Source organism: Apus apus, chromosome 6, assembly GCF_020740795.1.
Source record: "Apus apus isolate bApuApu2 chromosome 6, bApuApu2.pri.cur, whole genome shotgun sequence".
Lineage (NCBI taxonomy): Eukaryota > Metazoa > Chordata > Aves > Apodiformes > Apodidae > Apus > Apus apus.
Genome location: NC_067287.1, coordinates 34,981,805 through 35,000,775, shown reverse-complemented (window position 1 = coordinate 35,000,775; position 18,971 = coordinate 34,981,805). Strand labels below are relative to the sequence as shown.

At 43.3% G+C, this 18,971-nt stretch overlaps 1 protein-coding gene across 5 annotated transcripts in view; it reads right to left on the bottom strand.

The window, feature by feature from the left end:
- UNC80 (unc-80 homolog, NALCN channel complex subunit) overlaps positions 1-18,971 on the bottom strand; it is a 133,689-nt gene that overhangs the window by 19,807 nt on the left and 94,911 nt on the right. For all 5 annotated transcript variants that reach the window (XM_051623948.1, XM_051623951.1, XM_051623949.1 and 2 more), the window contains 12 exons: positions 17,876-18,056; positions 16,699-16,967; positions 15,559-15,693; positions 14,315-14,453; positions 12,155-12,251; positions 11,284-11,454; positions 10,993-11,085; positions 9,904-9,939; positions 9,375-9,593; positions 4,926-5,126; positions 2,433-2,556; positions 36-161 (listed from right to left, as the gene is read on the bottom strand). In XM_051623948.1, the coding sequence (XP_051479908.1) occupies positions 36-161; positions 2,433-2,556; positions 4,926-5,126; positions 9,375-9,593; positions 9,904-9,939; positions 10,993-11,085; positions 11,284-11,454; positions 12,155-12,251; positions 14,315-14,453; positions 15,559-15,693; positions 16,699-16,967; positions 17,876-18,056 (1,791 nt within the window). The remainder of the gene's footprint in view (positions 1-35; positions 162-2,432; positions 2,557-4,925; positions 5,127-9,374; positions 9,594-9,903; positions 9,940-10,992; positions 11,086-11,283; positions 11,455-12,154; positions 12,252-14,314; positions 14,454-15,558; positions 15,694-16,698; positions 16,968-17,875; positions 18,057-18,971) is intronic.

Genomic DNA, 18,971 nt, shown 5'->3' with positions numbered 1-18,971 from the left:
CTAACAGGCCTGGCCACAGGCCAGGGCAGACACACCTGTATCTGCAATGCTACAAGCCGGACAACAGCTGTGCTGAAGGGCAGAGGTGGCGAGAGATAAGGGCTGAGATGAAGAAGGGGTAATCCGTCAGCCACACTGGAGGGTCCTACCACTCCCATCACCTGCAATACAAACAGAGCACATCACCACAACTGACTGCTTGTAATTTCATCCATGCCATATCCTCCAAGGCTAGTGAAATGGAGGGGCTTTCCATCGAGCACTGAGTTGGGGTGGCTGTAGGAGAACCAGCCCCCTCAGTGATCCTTGTGGGAGCTGGGGCCAGTGAGGGGAAGGTGATCTGGCAGGGAAAGGGAGGGGAGAAGAGGGAACCAGCAAGGATGAGAGGGGTGCACAGGTAACCTGGTACATTTATAAATGTACCCAGTACCAGCCCTGAATGACCAGCACTGGACTGGTGGAACAGTTAGAGTTGGAGGATATGTCATGTAAGGACTGTAACAAATAATAATATGTCATCAAAGCAATAAGTCTGCATTGAAACTGGTCATCTTTTCCCTTGTCTTGCTGATCTGTTTGAAAAGTAATGTCCTAAGTCTGACTCAAGCCAGGTTTTGTACAATGTTCAGATTCCTCCCAAACACAGTCCATTCTTAGAACTGTAAGTATGATTCCTTTCATCTGACCCCAGATGATGGAAGCAGAGTCACCTGCATGTGGCCTGGTTGTCTGAACTCCTTGAAATATCAGCACGAGAAAACAGCACTTCTAGGGAAAGGTTATTTGAACCATTTTGGATGTGTCTCTCAGTAGGAATCAAATCATAGACCTGCACATGCCTGTTTCTCACTATGATGAGACACATCTAAATGACAGGGAGAAGCTACTTGGCAGACACCTAAGCTTAGGGGAGATTAATGTGTTTTTTCAAATTCAGCCTGGGGAGAAAGGCAGTAACTATTTTTCTGCCATAAAACCAAAGTACAATTTATAAGGGGAGGAGGCAGAGGTCTTGTATTGTATCACGATGGATTATCATTTAGACATTTCCCCCCTTCCTGGTTGATCTCTTTTGGGGCTTCATGATGCAACTGGCCCACACACGACACAGCATGCAGGCAGGGGTGCTCCCACAGCTCATAGCAGCCATAGTTCTGACAGTCAAAGGTAAAATACTCTTAACAGCAAGAGCACATATTTTCCTGGTAGCTCTTCCTGATGCCCCCACCCAGCTGAATGTATGCACTATGACAGCACTTAAGCACTGCGGAGCTTTCTGCTGTTTTTAGATCACTGGCTAATTCTTAATGCAGGCCCTTTGGAGAGCTTACTGGTGGGATTCACTCTGCCATGCCTGCTTGCCAAACTGCAAGTCCTTTCTAAGCTTGTATTTGAGATAACTCTGTAGCAACATCACCATGCAGCAACCCTGAGGGCCCAGATTTGCAGTGCCTTCAAGTAGCTACCTCTGCTTGAACAAGGGAGAAGTCTTACTCTGACAGGCTGGAGCTTCCCTGCCCTCGCAACTATGAGTGCTGTGGATGGACTTGAAGGATGGGAGTCTGACAAAAATTAATATTGCATTTTAACTGATTATCATTGTTTTTAAAGCTCCTCAGATCACTGGTAAAAACCTGGGAGGTTTTCTGTTCTAAGAAGAGAATGTTATAAAGCCCAATAACAATAAAAATGCTAGGGCAGCTCTTCCCCCTTTATTTGTATTTTCTGCACATGGAATGTAAGCATGTATGCTTGTTCAAATGGCAGGAATTAACAGTGATACCAAACTGAGGGTTCGGCCCGAGTGTAACAGCTGCAGAAACACTACAATCTATCCCTGAATGTCCAGACGGGCTCCATCTATATCACCTCTCTGTTGTAACAAACTTAGAAGCATAAATTCTACTAAGAGTGGGATCTGAACATTGTACAATGCAAACCTGTACTAGATCAAGCCAGGGACATTGTGAACAGTAGAATGAATCCACCCATGTAAACCTTTCTAACTAGCCAACCCCTGCTGGCCACCAAGGGCCACCAAGGTCCTTCCCCACTGGAGACGGTAGGTATCCCCAGTGCCACCCTCTCCCTGTATCTACCAGGTGTGTGCAGTCTCCACCACCCCACTCTCCAACTTGCAGCCCTCAACTCTCAGCTCAATCTGGCAAAGGTGGATCTTCAAAGTGGTGCGTGGGAAGCAACGGAAATGAATCGCTTGACCACCACTGCCGGTCACTGTATCTCCCCATGCACCACTTCAAAAATGAACCTTGCTATCTCTAGTGTCACTTGCGAAGTCCCCTTGTGAGGGGTAAGGGGGACAGGTAAAATGGCAGGAATGGGAATGAACTGTCTTCTTCAGTTCAGAGAAGTCAACAGCAGGGGGGAGGTTTAGCAAAGGTTCACCACGGGGTTGCCGCTGGGCTACTCACCAGATTGACACAGACATTGATCAGAGACCTAAGGTGAGGCAGGAAGGAAATGATTGGCTGCCTCTGAAGTGTCAAACAAACCCCTTCAATCAAATTGCTGGCAGGCTCCCACTCAACCTGGCGCCTGCAATACAACAGTAGCTGCCGTTAGCTGCCGGCCTCCACCCCCCCCCCCAGCCGCTTGCAGACACGGCCACCGACACACACGAACGCCCACAGAGGAAATGTTTCAGACAGTGACGAGGTCCAAGATGAGCACAAAGTGCACCACAGAGGAAAGGCTTCACCCACATAGCTCGGGAGAGCACAAAGCCACAGAGCACGTTTGAGAGAGACGAGAAACACAGCAGAGGGGCCTGCACTGGTGACATAGAGCCCCAGTGGCAACGGCAGCGGCCAGCGAGCTGTGCCGCTCCCTCCCGCGTGGAAAGGGCAAAGGGCGGGAAGCGCCTGCTGGCCACCTCAGGAGGAGAGCAGCCTGCGAGGTGAGGGCAGCCTGCCTGCTGAGGGGGGCTCCTCCACCTCTCCTGGCCCAGGGATCTTCTCACAGAAAGGAACAAACCCCTCAGCTGTGAGTATCCTCTGCAAGCTACTTTTTCAGTCTAGTCTGCTCTGCCAGAGCCTGTCCTAAAGTTAACCTGGCCCAGCAGTACGATGTTTACTTTCCTCACCCTGTGCAGGAGGGTAGGTCTATTGCCTACCAGCGCCAAGGGCCTTCATTCCAGGATCCTTTCTTCCCTGACACTTGGCTTTTTGCAGCAAAATAGCTTACAGGGCTCATGACAGATGCTGAATGGATCTTCCTAACTGTAAGCAGACACAGCAGAGGTAACATCAAAGTGGTTCACACCTCAGGGCCTGAGTCTTGGAAGTAAGTATACTTCACAAGTCAGCCTCTGTCTGTACTCTTTCTGGGACAGAAAAACAGGGCTTGCCTAACTTTTTAGCTCGAGACTTAAACACTAGCCTAGTCAAGCCCCTCAGCAGACTTCTCAGAGACACATGGGGGATCAAGTGTTCACTACGTAAGTTCTTATGCAGACCAACAGATATCTAATCTCTCAGCATCCACTGTTCCTAAATCTCCAGAGTGGTAGTTTGTTCTTGTTCTTATACATATACTACTCCTGTCGGACATTGGTTTTGATGTGGGGTGCCCACAGGAAGCAGCATGTAAGATTCTGATACGAGCCACTGGATGGCTCCTGGGCTCTGGCACCCAGCCCCATCTCTAAGAAGCTTCTTGGCCCAATGATGTTTAAATGTATTTCCTCCATTTTGTCCAGTGGCTTTGCTGTCTCTATCCCTTTGTGTACAGAAGTGCAGTTTCAGCCAGGCATAGGTACAGGCACAGACAGAGAGAATATGAAGGGAATTTTAATTTATGAGCATTCATTCAGCTTACACAAAGAAAGAGGAAAGACCTTTAATACGGAGACCCCTAAGCTGCCTTGGAGGCAGAAGAATGTATAAGCGAGGAAAGAAAGAATAAGCGAGAAGGCAGCAAGACATGGCAAAGAATCAAACCAACAGGAAGGAGAAACATTAACATTTCTGCCTCTAAATTCCTTTCAGGGACAGGAGTTTCTCAAAGCAGACTGTTAGCCAAAGGAAAGGGATAAGCAGTGATGCCAGAAAGAAGAGATCATCTCCCTGTTATTTCCTCCATCTAAGTTGTGTACATATGATTCCCATTGGGACCTAAAGTTTAGTAACTCAGTCTTAAATTCTGATGCTCTCTAACATCATTTGGCTTCTCAGCTGAGACTGCCAACAAAGCAACTTATTCAAGCATATGCCCACGAGGGTGACTAAGACAAATGACTCTTTACTCAGTTCACTGGAAAATCCACAGGGCTGAGAGAGTTTATACTACCCAGTCTGAACTTGTATCACTGCCTTCAAGGCAGGAATGCTCTCATAATGAATACTTCTTGAAGTTGCCAAAGCCTGTACCATAATGCTCCTATGTGATGCACCAGCCTTTCACTAGCCACTGACTAGATGCAATTGATGCAGTTCTGTTCCCTTTGCTAAGGAGCATTCAGAAGCTACTGCATAGCTCCAGGCTATTTTTCACTTTATAGAGAACATAACAGTATTGTCATGAGACGCCATGCTAGAAATACACTTACTACAGTTTAACTTTCCATTAAAAATTAAAACTCATCTTCTCAGCTCACAGCTAAGATAAATAAAGAGAGTAGTGAGATGGTACAAATCTGAAGGCTTATTCTGGAGATAGAAAAATTGGATTTCTGGAAGTTCTCTCTGCAGTTCTTAATAACCATGCATTTTTCCTCTTGATACCAGAAGACACGACAGAGATGTCAACATAAATGCACACTTACAGAGAGAAAAACATCTGTTCATTTTCTGATGTGTTGTAAAGGTTCACTACAACATGACAGGTTCAGTTAGAGGACATACCCACACTTCAAGGCTTGCAACATCAGATACGGACCCCGGGGGGGTTTCATTCTACTTGCTCACCTCAAAGTAGGCATCTTGTGAATTTTATTGAACATACGATCCAATCTCTTTAAGATGAGGATAAGGGCAGGTCTCACCGCCTCAGCTGTCCAGTCAGTGATGGGCAGCATCTCCATGATGTACCGCCGGAGACCTCGGCTTTCCATTGTCTGCGTGTCATAAGGTGCCAGTTTAAGTAGGGAATGTGCGATTTCTGCCAATCTAAAACCAGGGTTTGTGAAGAGGAAAATCAAATTCAGTTGCATTTCTTGCAGATGTACTGGCATTTCTCCATACATGCCACTGAACTAACAGATAAATCTTCAGTAGCCTAGTATAAAGATGCACAAGTCAAATGTGCTGCTATTTAAACTCTTAGACTCAATACCACAGTTCCTGATCTGTTACAATTCTTTTGCTGGAATCACTGTTTATGTATGCATGAATGGACTAAAGAATAGTTTTACATTGATATTAAATGCACCAAAGGTGCATCAGGAATCATGGATTTGTGTAGCTAAAAACAAAGTACCTGAGGTCTTTGTAAGATTACAACATTGCAAATGCCTCTGAAACACAGATGTGACATCTGTGATACAGGGGTGACTTCATTGCAGCCTATGGCTTCCTCACAACAGAAAGAGATGACCTCTTTCTTCACTCCTGTGACCAATGACAGGACTCGAAGAAGTGGCAAGAAGCTGAATCAAGGGAGGTTTAGGTTAGATACCAGGAAAAGGTTTATCACCCAGAGGTTTGAGCACTGGAACAAGCTCCCCAGGGAAATGGTCACAGCATCAACCTGGTTGAGTTCAATAAGCATTTGGATGATGCTCTCAGGCACATGGGGTGATTCTAGGGCTGCCCTATGTAGGGACAGGAGTTGGACTCGATCCTGATGGGTCCCTTCCAACTCAGCATATTCTATTATTCTGTGGTCATCTGTCAGTTAATTAATGAGTGATTTGGTTTGGTTTTATGCTTGGTTTTCAGTGTCACCACTTTAAGAGGTGCTCCATCATCAGTTATTAAGTTTTAAAAATAATGTGCCACCCCATAGGTTTACACAACATGTACTTTGTATAATTATTCCCTGCAACTTTGATTTGTTTCTCCTAACACCTCACAGATTGTGTTGCTGTTGCTTCTTCTAAGTCTCCCAGATGGCCTCGCTGATGGCACTTTTTGCATTGACCGTGAAATACCATGTCAACATTTAACTTACACTTTGACAAAGACTTACTGAAATAGTTGAATATTTTTGGTAGACAAAGACAAGTAATAAAGCTACATCTCCCAACAAAGGGAGAAACCTGTATGCTCCCTGAAACATCAATAGATTTGTAGTGGATGATTATGGTACAATCCCATTCCTGTTGTGGGGGATTTCTTCTGAAATGCCTTCAACTAATGCAACTTATTTCCATTCTCTTTAAAATCTGCCTAGCCATATCAAGGGCAATGAGCTCCTCAGAATAACCAAAAGTGCTATAAAAGTGTTTATTTATCCAGTATTTTATTATTGCTTTTAAAAACTACTTCGTCATACTATGGAGTAGGTCTGGGTTTTTTTAAAAGCTGTGAAATTTAAGTTATCAATTATACAATATCAGTGGCACATAATGGTATAAGAAAACTTTCTTATGCATTATAAAGTGCGATATCCATCTTGTCCAACTTGAGACATCAACCTCAATTAATCTTCTGGCTCCGTTTATGCAGAAATAAACAGAGGAAATTCTTGCCTTCTTGAAGTAGTAAGATAAACAGCTCATTGGTTGTGTATCTGCCTTAAAGTATATAAAGTATATATAAAGTATAAGATCTTTGTGACTTTTGCTGACCAAACATTTAAATTTAAATGGCTAAACTTGGGTGAGATTAATCCTGTCTGAAGTTAGTAGCATATTAACTTGTTTTCTGAGGTCTCTGAAATGGCATCTGTCAGACTCCCAAGACCACATCTGTCACATCACATTCTGGTAAATCTGCTCTCTGCTTAGAAAAGGTTTTTTTCCTGTAGCAGTTAAACCCTGTCAGTCATTCCACTGATACTTACTTGTATAAGAATCAAGATGATGTGTGCTTTTATTTAGGGCTGTGACAAAGCAATTCAGGTTCCAACCCCAATAAAGCAGCTATTTCTAGCACTTTTCAGTAGACATAAGAGAATCAAAGCACAACTTAGTATCTTCTGCAAATCAATCTGCAAATCAAAGGTTACAGCTGTAACCTTTGGTTATGACAGACCACCTCTCTTGAAAAGAATGCAGTACTTTGAAGCCACTACTGTGTACTGTGACTCTGCTTCACAAATATTGTCTCACAAGAATGTATCTTTCCAGAAAATATACCAATAGCACCTTCTGTACATAGGGGTTTAAGTTTGTTAAACTCATCTTTTAAGAGGTGCATAAAATTAACAGTTAAGTCAATTATTCTGGAATATAAAAACATGTAGAAACGAAGTTCCCATGTTACTGTTAAATTGCAGTTAGTTCTGGGTAGTATATTAGAGCATTCTTATGTGACATGCAAATGTAAGATTAGGATAGTAAAAAGAAGGAAGCCCCTTGCATTGTTGCAGTAAATGAAGTTCATCCATCAGACATGTGTTCCTCACTCCCATTGAAATACTGAAAAAAATCCACCATGTCTAACCAAAGACATGATCTGTCCAGAGAATCTCACCTTTGTTTCTCACATAAGATTAAAGACCTGTCTTAGGCTTCTATTGCTAAAAGTCAGGGAGTCTGCAGTGCAGCTAAACAGATGTATTGATTTCTGAGGCTTCTGTCCTTTGACAAAATGGCACTGCAAAAGCAGCCATGTCCATCAGATTTTCAGTTTGTTTGCAGCCAAGCACTACATAAGAATGACATGCAGTTGTGGAAACAAACACCTCTGGTTTAACATTACCCTCTAAATTATTAAACATTTGCTAGAGGGGGGGAACAGCAACATTCAATTCATATGTAAACACACAAGCCAAACAAAAACACCTCCCAGCTCACAAGACCTACATTAATGTAAAAGACAATTTTGTGTTCCATTGAGACAGCCTGAATCCAAAGATCTCTCTGACAGAATCTGCCAGCTAAGGGGCTTTGCTGTTTTCTTCAGAGCTTGCATGTAAAATGCAGAAGAACTTTCAGAGTGTTTGCTTTGGTCCAGGAACAGAGCTGGCTCAATGCATAGCTAGGACCTGTCACGCTTCAGCTTCCTTTACAGGGTATTCCTGAGGAAAAAGTATAGCACTCAGAGGCATAATTCACAGCCAGAATGGCCTCTTGGGGTTCAAGAAGCAATATAAATTATTGTTAAGGTGGTTCTGATTCACTTTTGAGACCAATCCAAAGAGTTTAAGATATTTTTGCTATCTTTCCTGTTTACTTTAATACTCCACTGAGCATTGTTTGGCTTAGGCCATAAAAAAATAGCCTCTTGGTATTTACCAGTTCTGTATTCAAAGAATGATCTTGAAGTATTTCTCTGTCTCCTAAAAGAATGGAGATAGCTGTCTCCTTGTGACCCCCTTGCCAAGGGATACACTAGGACTACCACATATTAATCCCAGTTTTCCTTCTGGTGAGTGCCAGTTAAAACAGTGCTAACTCTGGCTCACTCAGTATCAGGGCTGCTTGCATTAGAGTTTATGTTTCCCGAGATAATACTAGGTGAGAAAGAAGTTTCCCCTGATAGTTAATGAAAACCTGACCACAGAGTCAGCTCCATCTCCTCTTGTCACAGCTTTTGTTATCTTTTACATCTAGACAGATTTCTCAGTAGCAACTTAGGCTCTTTTGTGTTTACCATGAATGGCAAACACAGAGAATCAGGTTTAAAGTGCTTAGATGGCCCTTAGAAGATCCCCAACTTCTTCTAGGTCAGCAACACATGAGATGGTTTGCAGTGAGCATCCAACCAGCAAGCTGGGCTCAGTGCTGCACCTTAATAAAGGACCTGTGTACCTGCTGTATCACACACAGAGGTGGTGGTCCTGGTCCATCCTCCCCCATATTTCAGGAATTTATGCCATTTGGTGCAGTGGTTGCTTTGCCCTTCAGGCCTGTTAGCAGCTGGTTCTGATACACAGTGTCACAGGAAAGGATAAAGATTGTATTCAGCCACGTAGACAGCTTCCCCACCCCTTGCCCTGCAGGGACAGCTTTTTCTGCTCTGCTCCTCACTGCAGCTTATTCTGATGTATCAGACAGGCTTCCACAGAGCAATTTCATCCCCTGGAGATGGAGGTCTGAATGAGACCAGAGGAGAGCATAGGAAAACTTACACACAAGTAGCATCAGGTACAAGCTGAGGAACACCCAAAACAAGTTCTGCATGTTTCAGGCAGTAAGATGCAACTACACTACCAAAAAGTGATTCCATCTGTTACTATGAAAAATTAAGAGTTAAAAGAAAGGAATTGCCCTGAAATGAACAAGTAAAAGCAGAATGCCTGTGGAATACCTCATGTGGGACTTCACATCCAGCAGCTCCAAAGAAGTCACTCGGGGCTCACCAGCCAGATTCTGCAAAATCTTAAGCCGTGGACCACAGTGCTTGTAGAACTCTGTGCAGATATTCAGCAATGACTCCCGTGGTCTTCTGAACTCCTCTCTGGCAATTCTTTCATCTAGCTCTTCTCGGGGAAGACCTTGGCCCTCCTCCAGTAAGTGAAGGTTCTCCCTGGAGAATTTAAAATCAGAAAAAGTAGGAAGTGTCATATGCAGCAAGGACAGATTGTAACAACCTCTCCAGCTTTTCACTGCAACTGAAAAGAAGGGTAGTTGCATCTGCAATAAATAAATACATAAATAAATAAACAATAATCTGCCAAATCTTAATAGAAATTTAAATAATTTCTATATTAATTATTCTTTGCTGCCCTCCCCTAAGAAAAGACTGCCTGTCACAGCAACAGTGGATGGGACGCAGTTAACTGCTGGGGAATAGTTTGCCACATGTCAGAGAAGACTGGGCCAAGATTTTACTGTACCTGATGAAGTGCAGTTTGGCTCCCTGTTCTGGGTACCTGGGAAAACAGAAAGAGTGTGGTTGTAAATAGCACCTTAGTAGTGACTAAACTGTGCCTTTCAGAAAGCAGGTGACCATGGGCAGATGGTACCTTGTGTTACTGGAACAATGGCTACACAGTTAGTGACCACATTGAGTGGCCTTTACCTCCCAGCTGGCAGCAAACAATGGATTTCTATAGTTATTGCCTTTGTTATGAAAGGAAAAATTCAGGCTTAGACACCATAGCCCTCTTTCAGGCAGTTTCTCTTATTGATTTCTCTTACTGTGCTTGGTCTATTTCATAAGGCCTCAACTAACCTAGTGGAAAGAATACCTCAGCATGTTTTTTGTTTCTTTGTAATTTTCTCCTGTCACTACTTATTGAGAAAGCATTAACAAACCATGCACCACTTGGCTAACATGTTCAAGGCTGGAACAGTGATCATTCTATCATCAGGAAACTCCTGCTTCTGGTAGCAGATGTCTGTTGCAGTGGTAACACAACAGAAGAAATGAGGGCAGGAAACGTGGAGCAGCACAAAAATATCAGATCAGAGGCTGAACATTTGATAATCAGAAAGGTCTAGAAATGTAAACCAAGATGTCTGAGTCACACAGCATCAGGAGTCTCTACACTGCCTTTCAGCAGATACGTATTAGCTGCACTCCAGAATCAGCAGACAAATAATAAAGCGCTGCTTTCCGTTACATGTTATTTTCCTGCATGTGGGCAATCTTGTAATCAAAGTAAATGGCAAATATTCACTGCAGCCTTGAGCATGAAGGGGTTTATCTACTTCTGATCTGAGATGGAAAGACAAAGCTGTGTTTCATCCATGCCTGAACTGGTCTTAAAGAATAGCAGACTGATTCCATCTGTAAATGGACATAATAGGCCTTTGATGATTCATGCAGAGAGTGATTTCTATCTAACTGTTTTCTGTCACAGAACCTAGAGCACTCTTAGCAATGAGATGTTACCTTACTCGGGGCCGGGGGGGGGGGGGGGTGTGGGGTGGGGTGGAGACATTCAGAAAAATGAGAAAGAAGGAAAAGCCTGCCGACTTACCTGGTGTTCACACCTGCTGACATGGTGTGGTTTGCTGTGGTGGTCCCTTTATGTCCTTGGTCACATCGGCTCATCTGTGGGGCTGTCATAGGCCTAGCAAAGGGAAGGTGAATAAATCTAACAAGCACACTGAAATTCTATTTGTGATCTGGTGAAATTTGGCACTAATGTTACCACATCTAAAACAAAACCATTATTCAAGCTGAGCTGCATATCGTGACCTCCTGTGCATTCCTTCTCCCCACACTGATAACCAAGTGCAGATTCAGACCTTTGAACTGTGTGGCTTACCTGGTGAGAACTTCTACGCTGTACAAGAGGGCCTGCAAAGAGGTTGCAAGGGCAGCCATAGCAGCAATCTCCTCACGAGCTGCTGTCACAGTCTCCACTTGAGAGGTTTGTCGCTTTAGTTTCTGCAAGTAACAGGGAACCAGTGCTTCCAAGACCATCAGCATCTGGAGGCTGGAAAAATAACCAATATTGGTCTGTTGTATTTTGTCAATCCTGAAACTCATACCAGGCAAAGGCATAACTTTCTATCTGAAGACCCCTGGATCTTTCACTAGCTTTGTGATTTCATTGCTTCTCGCTAGACAAGCAGTCCTGGACCAAAGAATCTCTTAGATCAGGGACTTCAGGGCAAAATTAGCTGCTGCATGAAACAATACTAATGAAAACAACCTGAACTTCTGGGTATCTGCTGAATATGGCATCCATTTGCAGATACTCATTTCCCCTTCCAAAGACTCCTTTCTTCTTTGGTTCCCTCTTGAAACTAACCTTTTTGCCTTACCAGTTTACCTCCCCTCTCTCTGAATCTTCCTGTTCTTTAGAGCTGTTTTTCCCCTCCAGTTCCCTCTTCATTGCTTCTCTGACACCAGAAACCTGCAGGACACAGTGTGATGCCCACTTGGAAATAGAGCTTAAGTGTTGCTGCTCAGACTGCCCTTCAGCTTGGTGCTGCAGCTGGCAGCTGATAGGATTTAGAGCTGGTGCCTTAGGACAGGTATCAACAGGCAGAGGCTTGGCCACACAGAGCAGTCCTGTGCTTAGAAGGCATTTCTATATCCTGTGCCTCCATCTGTCAGCCTTGCTTTGGCATGCTGTAAGCTGCTTGTATGCCTTGTCTGAGTCTGCATAAACCAAGAAAACAGACTAGCACCTTCTGAATGATTCAGGAGCATAGGCCACCACTGTCACACATAGCTTGATGGCTTCACTGATGGAAAAGGTCAAGTCTTCATTCCCATAGCAGAAATCTGAGGGAGTAAAGCAATATGAGAAGACTATCACACAAACATGCTGAATATAAAAGGAGTTAGCATGCTCATTCCTTTTTCCCCTCTTCAGTTGCTTGCGTCTCACGTTAACAATCCCAAATAGGCTCTTGATCTCTAACAAAAATTTGTCTATATAGAGGAAACATATGCTGCTCTCTCACTTCCACTCTGCTGTCCAGGAACTCCATAGGTGAGGAGCAGTTCTCAGTAGGTCAAATCACTGGTAAGCAGAAGGCCTACAGCTACTGCTGGAATCCCATTTCAAATATCCTCCCATCATAAGCAAAATCTTAAGTTATATTAAGTTACATTACAAGAACATGTGTCAACTTAATGACAATTTTTATGCTCCCTACGCTTTTTCCTAGATATTTCCACTGCACTAAAAATTATGCTGATACACCACTGATGGCATAAGATAGTTATATTTTTAAAAAATCAATCCCCCTCTATATTGGCAGCCACATGGGCACCAGCACAAAAGTGAGTCTGGTTTGCTAGTGGTTTGAGAAAAAGTTTTCAAAAGTATTGAAGTTCCATACTAGAAATATTACTTTGGGGATTATTAGTGACAGGCACCAAGAAACTGAAGTGTCCCAAGATTAATATTTGTAATACAACTGCAGTCCCAATTTCAGAAGTTACTTTGCTATACAGAAGCCCCAGTCAAAGTTAAGATCCTAAAGTGTGTAAATCACTTTGAACAATTGAACTTGGAAGTCAAGATGTTTTAAATAATTCTGATCTTCATATGGAAAACACCAGGCACGCAATCTACAGTCTCATTGTCAACACACACTTGGGCATCTTCAGAGACTACTTTGAATAACCTTCCACAGAAAACCCAAAACTATTATATAAATATTTCGTACAATCCACAAAAAGGAAAAAAATATCTTCGATTTCTGTACCATTTTATTTTGTAACTTGTGATGTAATGGTGCAGCATCATAAAATCTCAGTATGTAACAAACCTTTAATTCTAAAGCTAGACAGGTTTTACAGGCCATCAAAATCAGTATTATTAAAGGGAAGTGCAAATTTGGAAAATAAGTTGAAGAACTTTATGAAAACTAGCAAGGATTATTTCCCTGCAAATCCCAAAGCAGCCAGATTCTTAAGTGGTCCATTGCATGGCCAACTATCAAGAAACACAGTGTCCTGGATACATCGTGCAGCTGTACATATTCTGCTTTGTGATAAATCAACAATCCCCCTAGAACACAGAACTGTCAGACATCTGAATGACATCCATCATTTACTAGTCATAGTTTGACCATGGGAGAAGATGGTTTTGTCTCCAGACCACATGGAGCAGAGGAGAGGATGACTCTGATCTTGTCAGCATGATACAGTTTATTAGGCATCTTTCTTCTTCATCCACACATAACAAAATTAAAAATGTCAGGGGCTGGTCTCAGACTGTTAGGCTCAATGCAGAAAAAGTAGCTCTGGAGTAAAAGAAATTAATAGCTCCCTTCCTGCAGAAGATTGTAAAAGGATGGTGGTGATAAAGCTAATGTTAAAAGCCTCATGAGGCATAAGGAACATATATTACTGCACTCTGGGAGAAGAAAAGGGCTCTGAACTAAGGAGACCTTATAGCAGCCTTCCAGTACTTAAAGGGAGGGCTGTGGGAAAGTTGGGGAGGCACTCTTTATCAGGAGTGGTAGTTATAGGACAAGGGGTAGCCATTTTACATTGAAAAAAAGGAGATTTAGGTTGGATATTAGAAAGAAATTCTTCCTTGTGAGAGTGGTGAGACACTGGCACAGGCTGCCTAGGGAAGCTGTGGCTGCCCCATCCCTGGAAGTGTTCAAGGGCAGGTTGGATGTAGCTCAGAGCAACTTGGTCTTGTGGGAGATGTCCCTGCTTATGGCAGGGGGGTTGGAACTAGATGATCTTTAAGGTCCCTTCCAACCCAAACCATTGTATGATTCTATTATTCTGTGGTTCTATGAACAAATCCTGCTTCATCAGATGCACACTGAATCAATAAACAACAAACCAGAATTACTGAATAAAGGGTGCTTTGGTGTTACCTAGTGACTTGAGAGGCTTTTCTGCTTTCACCAGCTCTAAGATGTCCAAAATGTCTGGAGTATCTCCCTCTAAAGACTGCAGCAGGTCAAAGAGGCACTGAGCTGACACTCCTTTGCTGGTTCCATTGTTTGAAGCATCCTGTTTCAATAACAGACATTCATGGTTGGTTTTCTGAGGGCCTGTGTGCATCTCAGGAATCTTTACTTGGAGGTGTGGGCAGCCTTTTATTTATTTTGGCAAAGGGCCCTCATGGTGTTCAAGAGCTTATTGCTATCAAACAACAAGCCTTGCCTGGCTCAACAGATTGATTGTACAGTGGAACTGTGGTCTGAAAACTGCACACAGCTTTACTTCTCAGCAACAGCTTATCTCTGCTGCCCTGTGAAGATGAAAGAAGTGTGTGCTTACAGTGTAAGTGCAGTTAGATTGGGCAGTTCCCTTTCAAATTAAAATTCCATTAACTTGTTTTAACTCATTAAATTGTTGAAAAGTAATCAGTGAATATTTCAAGACATGGCTAATCCAGTCTTATAGTTCACATGTACTAAAACTTGGCATTAAGCTTTTAGTTCCTATTGCTGCATTCTAAGAAGGGACTTGCATTTCAAGAGTTACAAATCATTATTGTCCTTTTGTACCCTATTTATACACAGAAATTCAAAGCGAGACCACATTTACTAGCCTGGATACCAGTGGCCCATTACCTCAGCCACCTGCTCAGTTCACCTCTAGTGTTGTGTTCAGTTTTAAGCAACAAAGCTGTGGAAGGGTCTGGAGCACAAGTCTTATGAGGAGCAGCTGAGGGAACTGGGCATGTTCAGTACAAAGAAAAGGAGGCTGAGAGGAGACCTCACTCTCACACCTGAAAGGAGGTTGGAGCGAGGTGGGGGTCAGTCTCTTCTCCCAAGCAACAGGACAAGAGGAAATAGCCCCTAATAGCACCAGGGAAGGTTTAGATTAGATACTAGAAGAAACTTCTTCATGGAAAGGGTAATTAAACACTGGAACAGGCTGCCCAAGGAGGTGATTGAATCACCATCCCTAGAGGTGTTTAAGAGATGAATAGGTATGGTGCTGAGAGACATGGTTTAAGCACTGGACTTGGTAGAATAAGGTTAGTGGTTGGTAAAGTTATGGTTGGACTCGATGATTTTAAAGGTCTTTTCCAACCAGAACAGTTCTGTGATTCTGTAACTGATGAACAGAAGCATGCAGAAATAGTTCAGGAGATGGTTTTACTCACAGGGAACTCCAGAAGAGGGGCCACACTTGCAAACAGCTGCAGAATAAAGGGCTTGCGATGCAGGACATAGAACTGGCGGCAGGCAAACTCAATTGCTTGGCGTAACTGCGGGTTGCTTTCATAGTCAGCATATACCTGAGCAAATGAAAAAGGACATGGAAGTACTGCTGCAGTGGAAGGGCTCTTTATCTCCTGACCCCAAACTGAATCAGCTATGGCCTTGTCATTCCTGATATGCTTGCCTAATGTTTTTAGAGATGGAGACTTGTCCACCCTGGAAATGCACTTCAGGGACAAACTATCCCTAGAAAAAAAGGTTTGCTTGTTACTCTTGAACCTTCTTTGTCACAGCTTAAGTCCAACATTTTTTGTCCTGTGTATCAAATGTAGATCCCTTCCCTCTCCTTCCTAGAAACATTTTACATTTTTTAAGCCAGTTATTTACTTCTTCCTCAATCTTCATCTTTTTCATATTTTTTCATCAAATCCCAGCTCTTTCAGCCCTTTCCCATATGATGTGTTTTCTAGATGTACATCCCTGTTCAGTCTGCAGTATTTTCAGTTAACTGATGTGCCCACGGCTGGACAAAGCCAGCACTTCAAGTCTGGAGTGCACTTGCAGTGTTTCCCATCATTCACATGAAACGACAACATCCTGTTTTTCATAAACACTAAAGTGTTATTTTCTATTGCTATTTAAATTGGAGATAACACAATGACCATACTTAAAGAAGTGAATATAATTTAGTTTCAATCAGCAAGTAACAATTCCAGATGTTTCAACTGTTCCTCAAATTTCAGCCATCCCTGGAGGAAAAAACATTGAGGAATACCAAATGTCCAAAAACTTTCCAGAAATTTAACATTTCTGTATGGAAGCACATAGTAAGAGCAACAGATGTAAATTTATTTAATATCAAGAAAAAAAGATAATGTAGTTATTTACTCAAGAAGAAAAGGAAATGCAGCCTTAGGAATGCTGATTTGAGCCCTCCCACACTGATCATGTTGATTGTCTTCTTGGGGCTGCCAAACTCTGTGAGCTCACCAGGATTCAGCAGTTTAAGGTTTCCCCATGAACAGTCAGTTGTGTAACACCATGCTTGCTCTGAAGTCATACTGTCGATGGAGATGGCTCACCTGCAACATGCTGGGGAGGACCCACTGGTACCCACTGAGGGAGAAGAGGTGGTTAAAGTGCACGGCTGTGTTGATGACGGTGGCAGCGTACTGCCTCAGCAGGGCACTGTCCTCAGGGTGCAGGATCAGGGCACCATTGAAGACGTTCAAGAACAGCATGATCTCATCCCCCCAGGGGAACTCACTCGGCATGCCAAGGAACATTTCCTCCAGAAGCTTAATCCACAAGCTTTTCTGAAGAGTGTCCAGACCAAAGAGCTCTTTCCCAGCTGCAGGGGGAGAAGAGGCAACAGCAATCTACTCTGTCCTCCACACCCAGCCTTAGAATATTCCCAGAGGCCAAAGGCCTCTCCAGAGAACCATTCCACAACACTGACTGCTGTTCTGCCTTATAAAAGTAATTTCACCCATCCTGTACTTCTGGAAGAGATCCCACGGCTTGAGCAAACCTTGACTGAAAGCAGCACACATAAAGATGAAAGATGAATATAATTCAGCTCATTTAATCTGCTCCCCACTGGTTAGAAATTTTAGTCTTAAAAAGCAAAAGCAGATCTGAGCTTGCATGTGCATCATCTGCCCCACACAACCTCAATGGCTGTGTGGATTACTGCTGAATTTTTATTCTTCAAGTGGCCCATACTTTACTGGACATTAGCAAGTGCCTCTAAGGCCTGTTACAGAACTTGCCAAAGCTTACCACCCTGCAGCAGTGGCCTGTTTTAACACCCAAGCCAGGCTGGAGACACTACTTTCAGAGCAAAGTTTCTAGAAACACAGCTGACTCTATATCCCTGCTGCAGAATTTGCCCTATTTCATTGAAAGTCCATTGCTTCCTCAACATGGCAATGGACTCTGAACACCTTTTTAGGTGCTGTTATGCTGCTGGACACACTATCCCAGCTGTAGCTTCATGCAGAATTTGAATACATAATTATAACTTATTCTTATTTGGGTCCAAGGAAAGAAGCTTTGTCTGGAGACCTCTAACAGCAAAACCCTTTCTGCTGCTGTGCTTACAAACCAACAACCATCTATCATTTTCCCTAGGTAGGAAGAGATTTAGCAGCTTTCAGTAATGCTGCAATTCTGTATGTTTCTAGGGCAAAGGAAGTACCTCATTGAAACCTTCTGGGCCCTGTAGAACCACCAGAGGAAGCTATCCAAAGGCCATACCTTGGGGATCACTGAAGAGGGAGAACTCGGCATCAATGGCGCTTCGGGGGAACGAAGGCAGGCGGAGGAGGTCTTCCTGGAGCATAGATACATGGGACTGCTTGTGGGCAGTGGGGATCTTCTGTGTCAGTGATATGAGGAACAACACCCGCCCCACCTCTTCTAGCTTACGTGTGAACACCTGAGAGAAAAAGAGACAAGGATCATAAACAGTCTGAGCAAAAACTTCTTTACTACTTATATGCACTTTCCTGGGTTAGCTTCTATGGCTTTCTCTGATGGGAGATGCTGCAACCATGGCCCAGAGAAACCTGTTGAAATCCACAGGGATAGTGCTCCACCTCTCTGCTAGAATTTGTATGAGCACTGTTCTTCAGCCCAGCTCCACAAAGATGGATCATGTTTGCAAAAAAGAGGTTTTAACAACGCTTTCTATTTCAGTCTTGTGGAGGTCCCTGAGTGGTTGTCAAACAGTTTGCAGCTGTGCTATGCAGTCTTTTGTAGATTAACATAAGTTTTGCCAGTGTGAGTCCCAGGGTGTTCAGAGGCAAACTAACTCCAGACTGAAAGCAATCTCCAGTCAAAAGTTGCAGTTGATCTCTGCAAGGTCTTAAAGCATAGTCAATATGAGGTTGGAATTGTTATCTACCTTCTGGGTCGAGGCTGGCTCATGTCTGGCTATAGATGCAAAATAAACGTAGACATAAAACATAGCAGACCAGATTCTTTAGTTACTGAAAATGAGCAAAGTCCTGCTGAGTTCAGATTATTGCTTCTCATTTACACCAAGTAGGAAACCAAGTTCCATTCCACCAGCCTCCTTTAAACTTTTCAGTGGTAGGGAGTAGTCCAGTTAGCTGATTTATTTTGATGCTAAAAGTAACCATAAGGCTGAATGATGCTCAGCAGTAGAAGCAACTGTCTTTGGAAACAGTTTTGAGACAGCTCTTAGCTACTGGGATGAAGCCAAAACTTGAAGCATGTGGCTTAACATGTGACAAAGCTGAGCTTCCTACATCCTGCAGTTGCTATGACCTTGCTCTGAAGTACACTCAGCTTAGAATTGGGTGCTCAATCAATCAACAGTAAAGAAAGT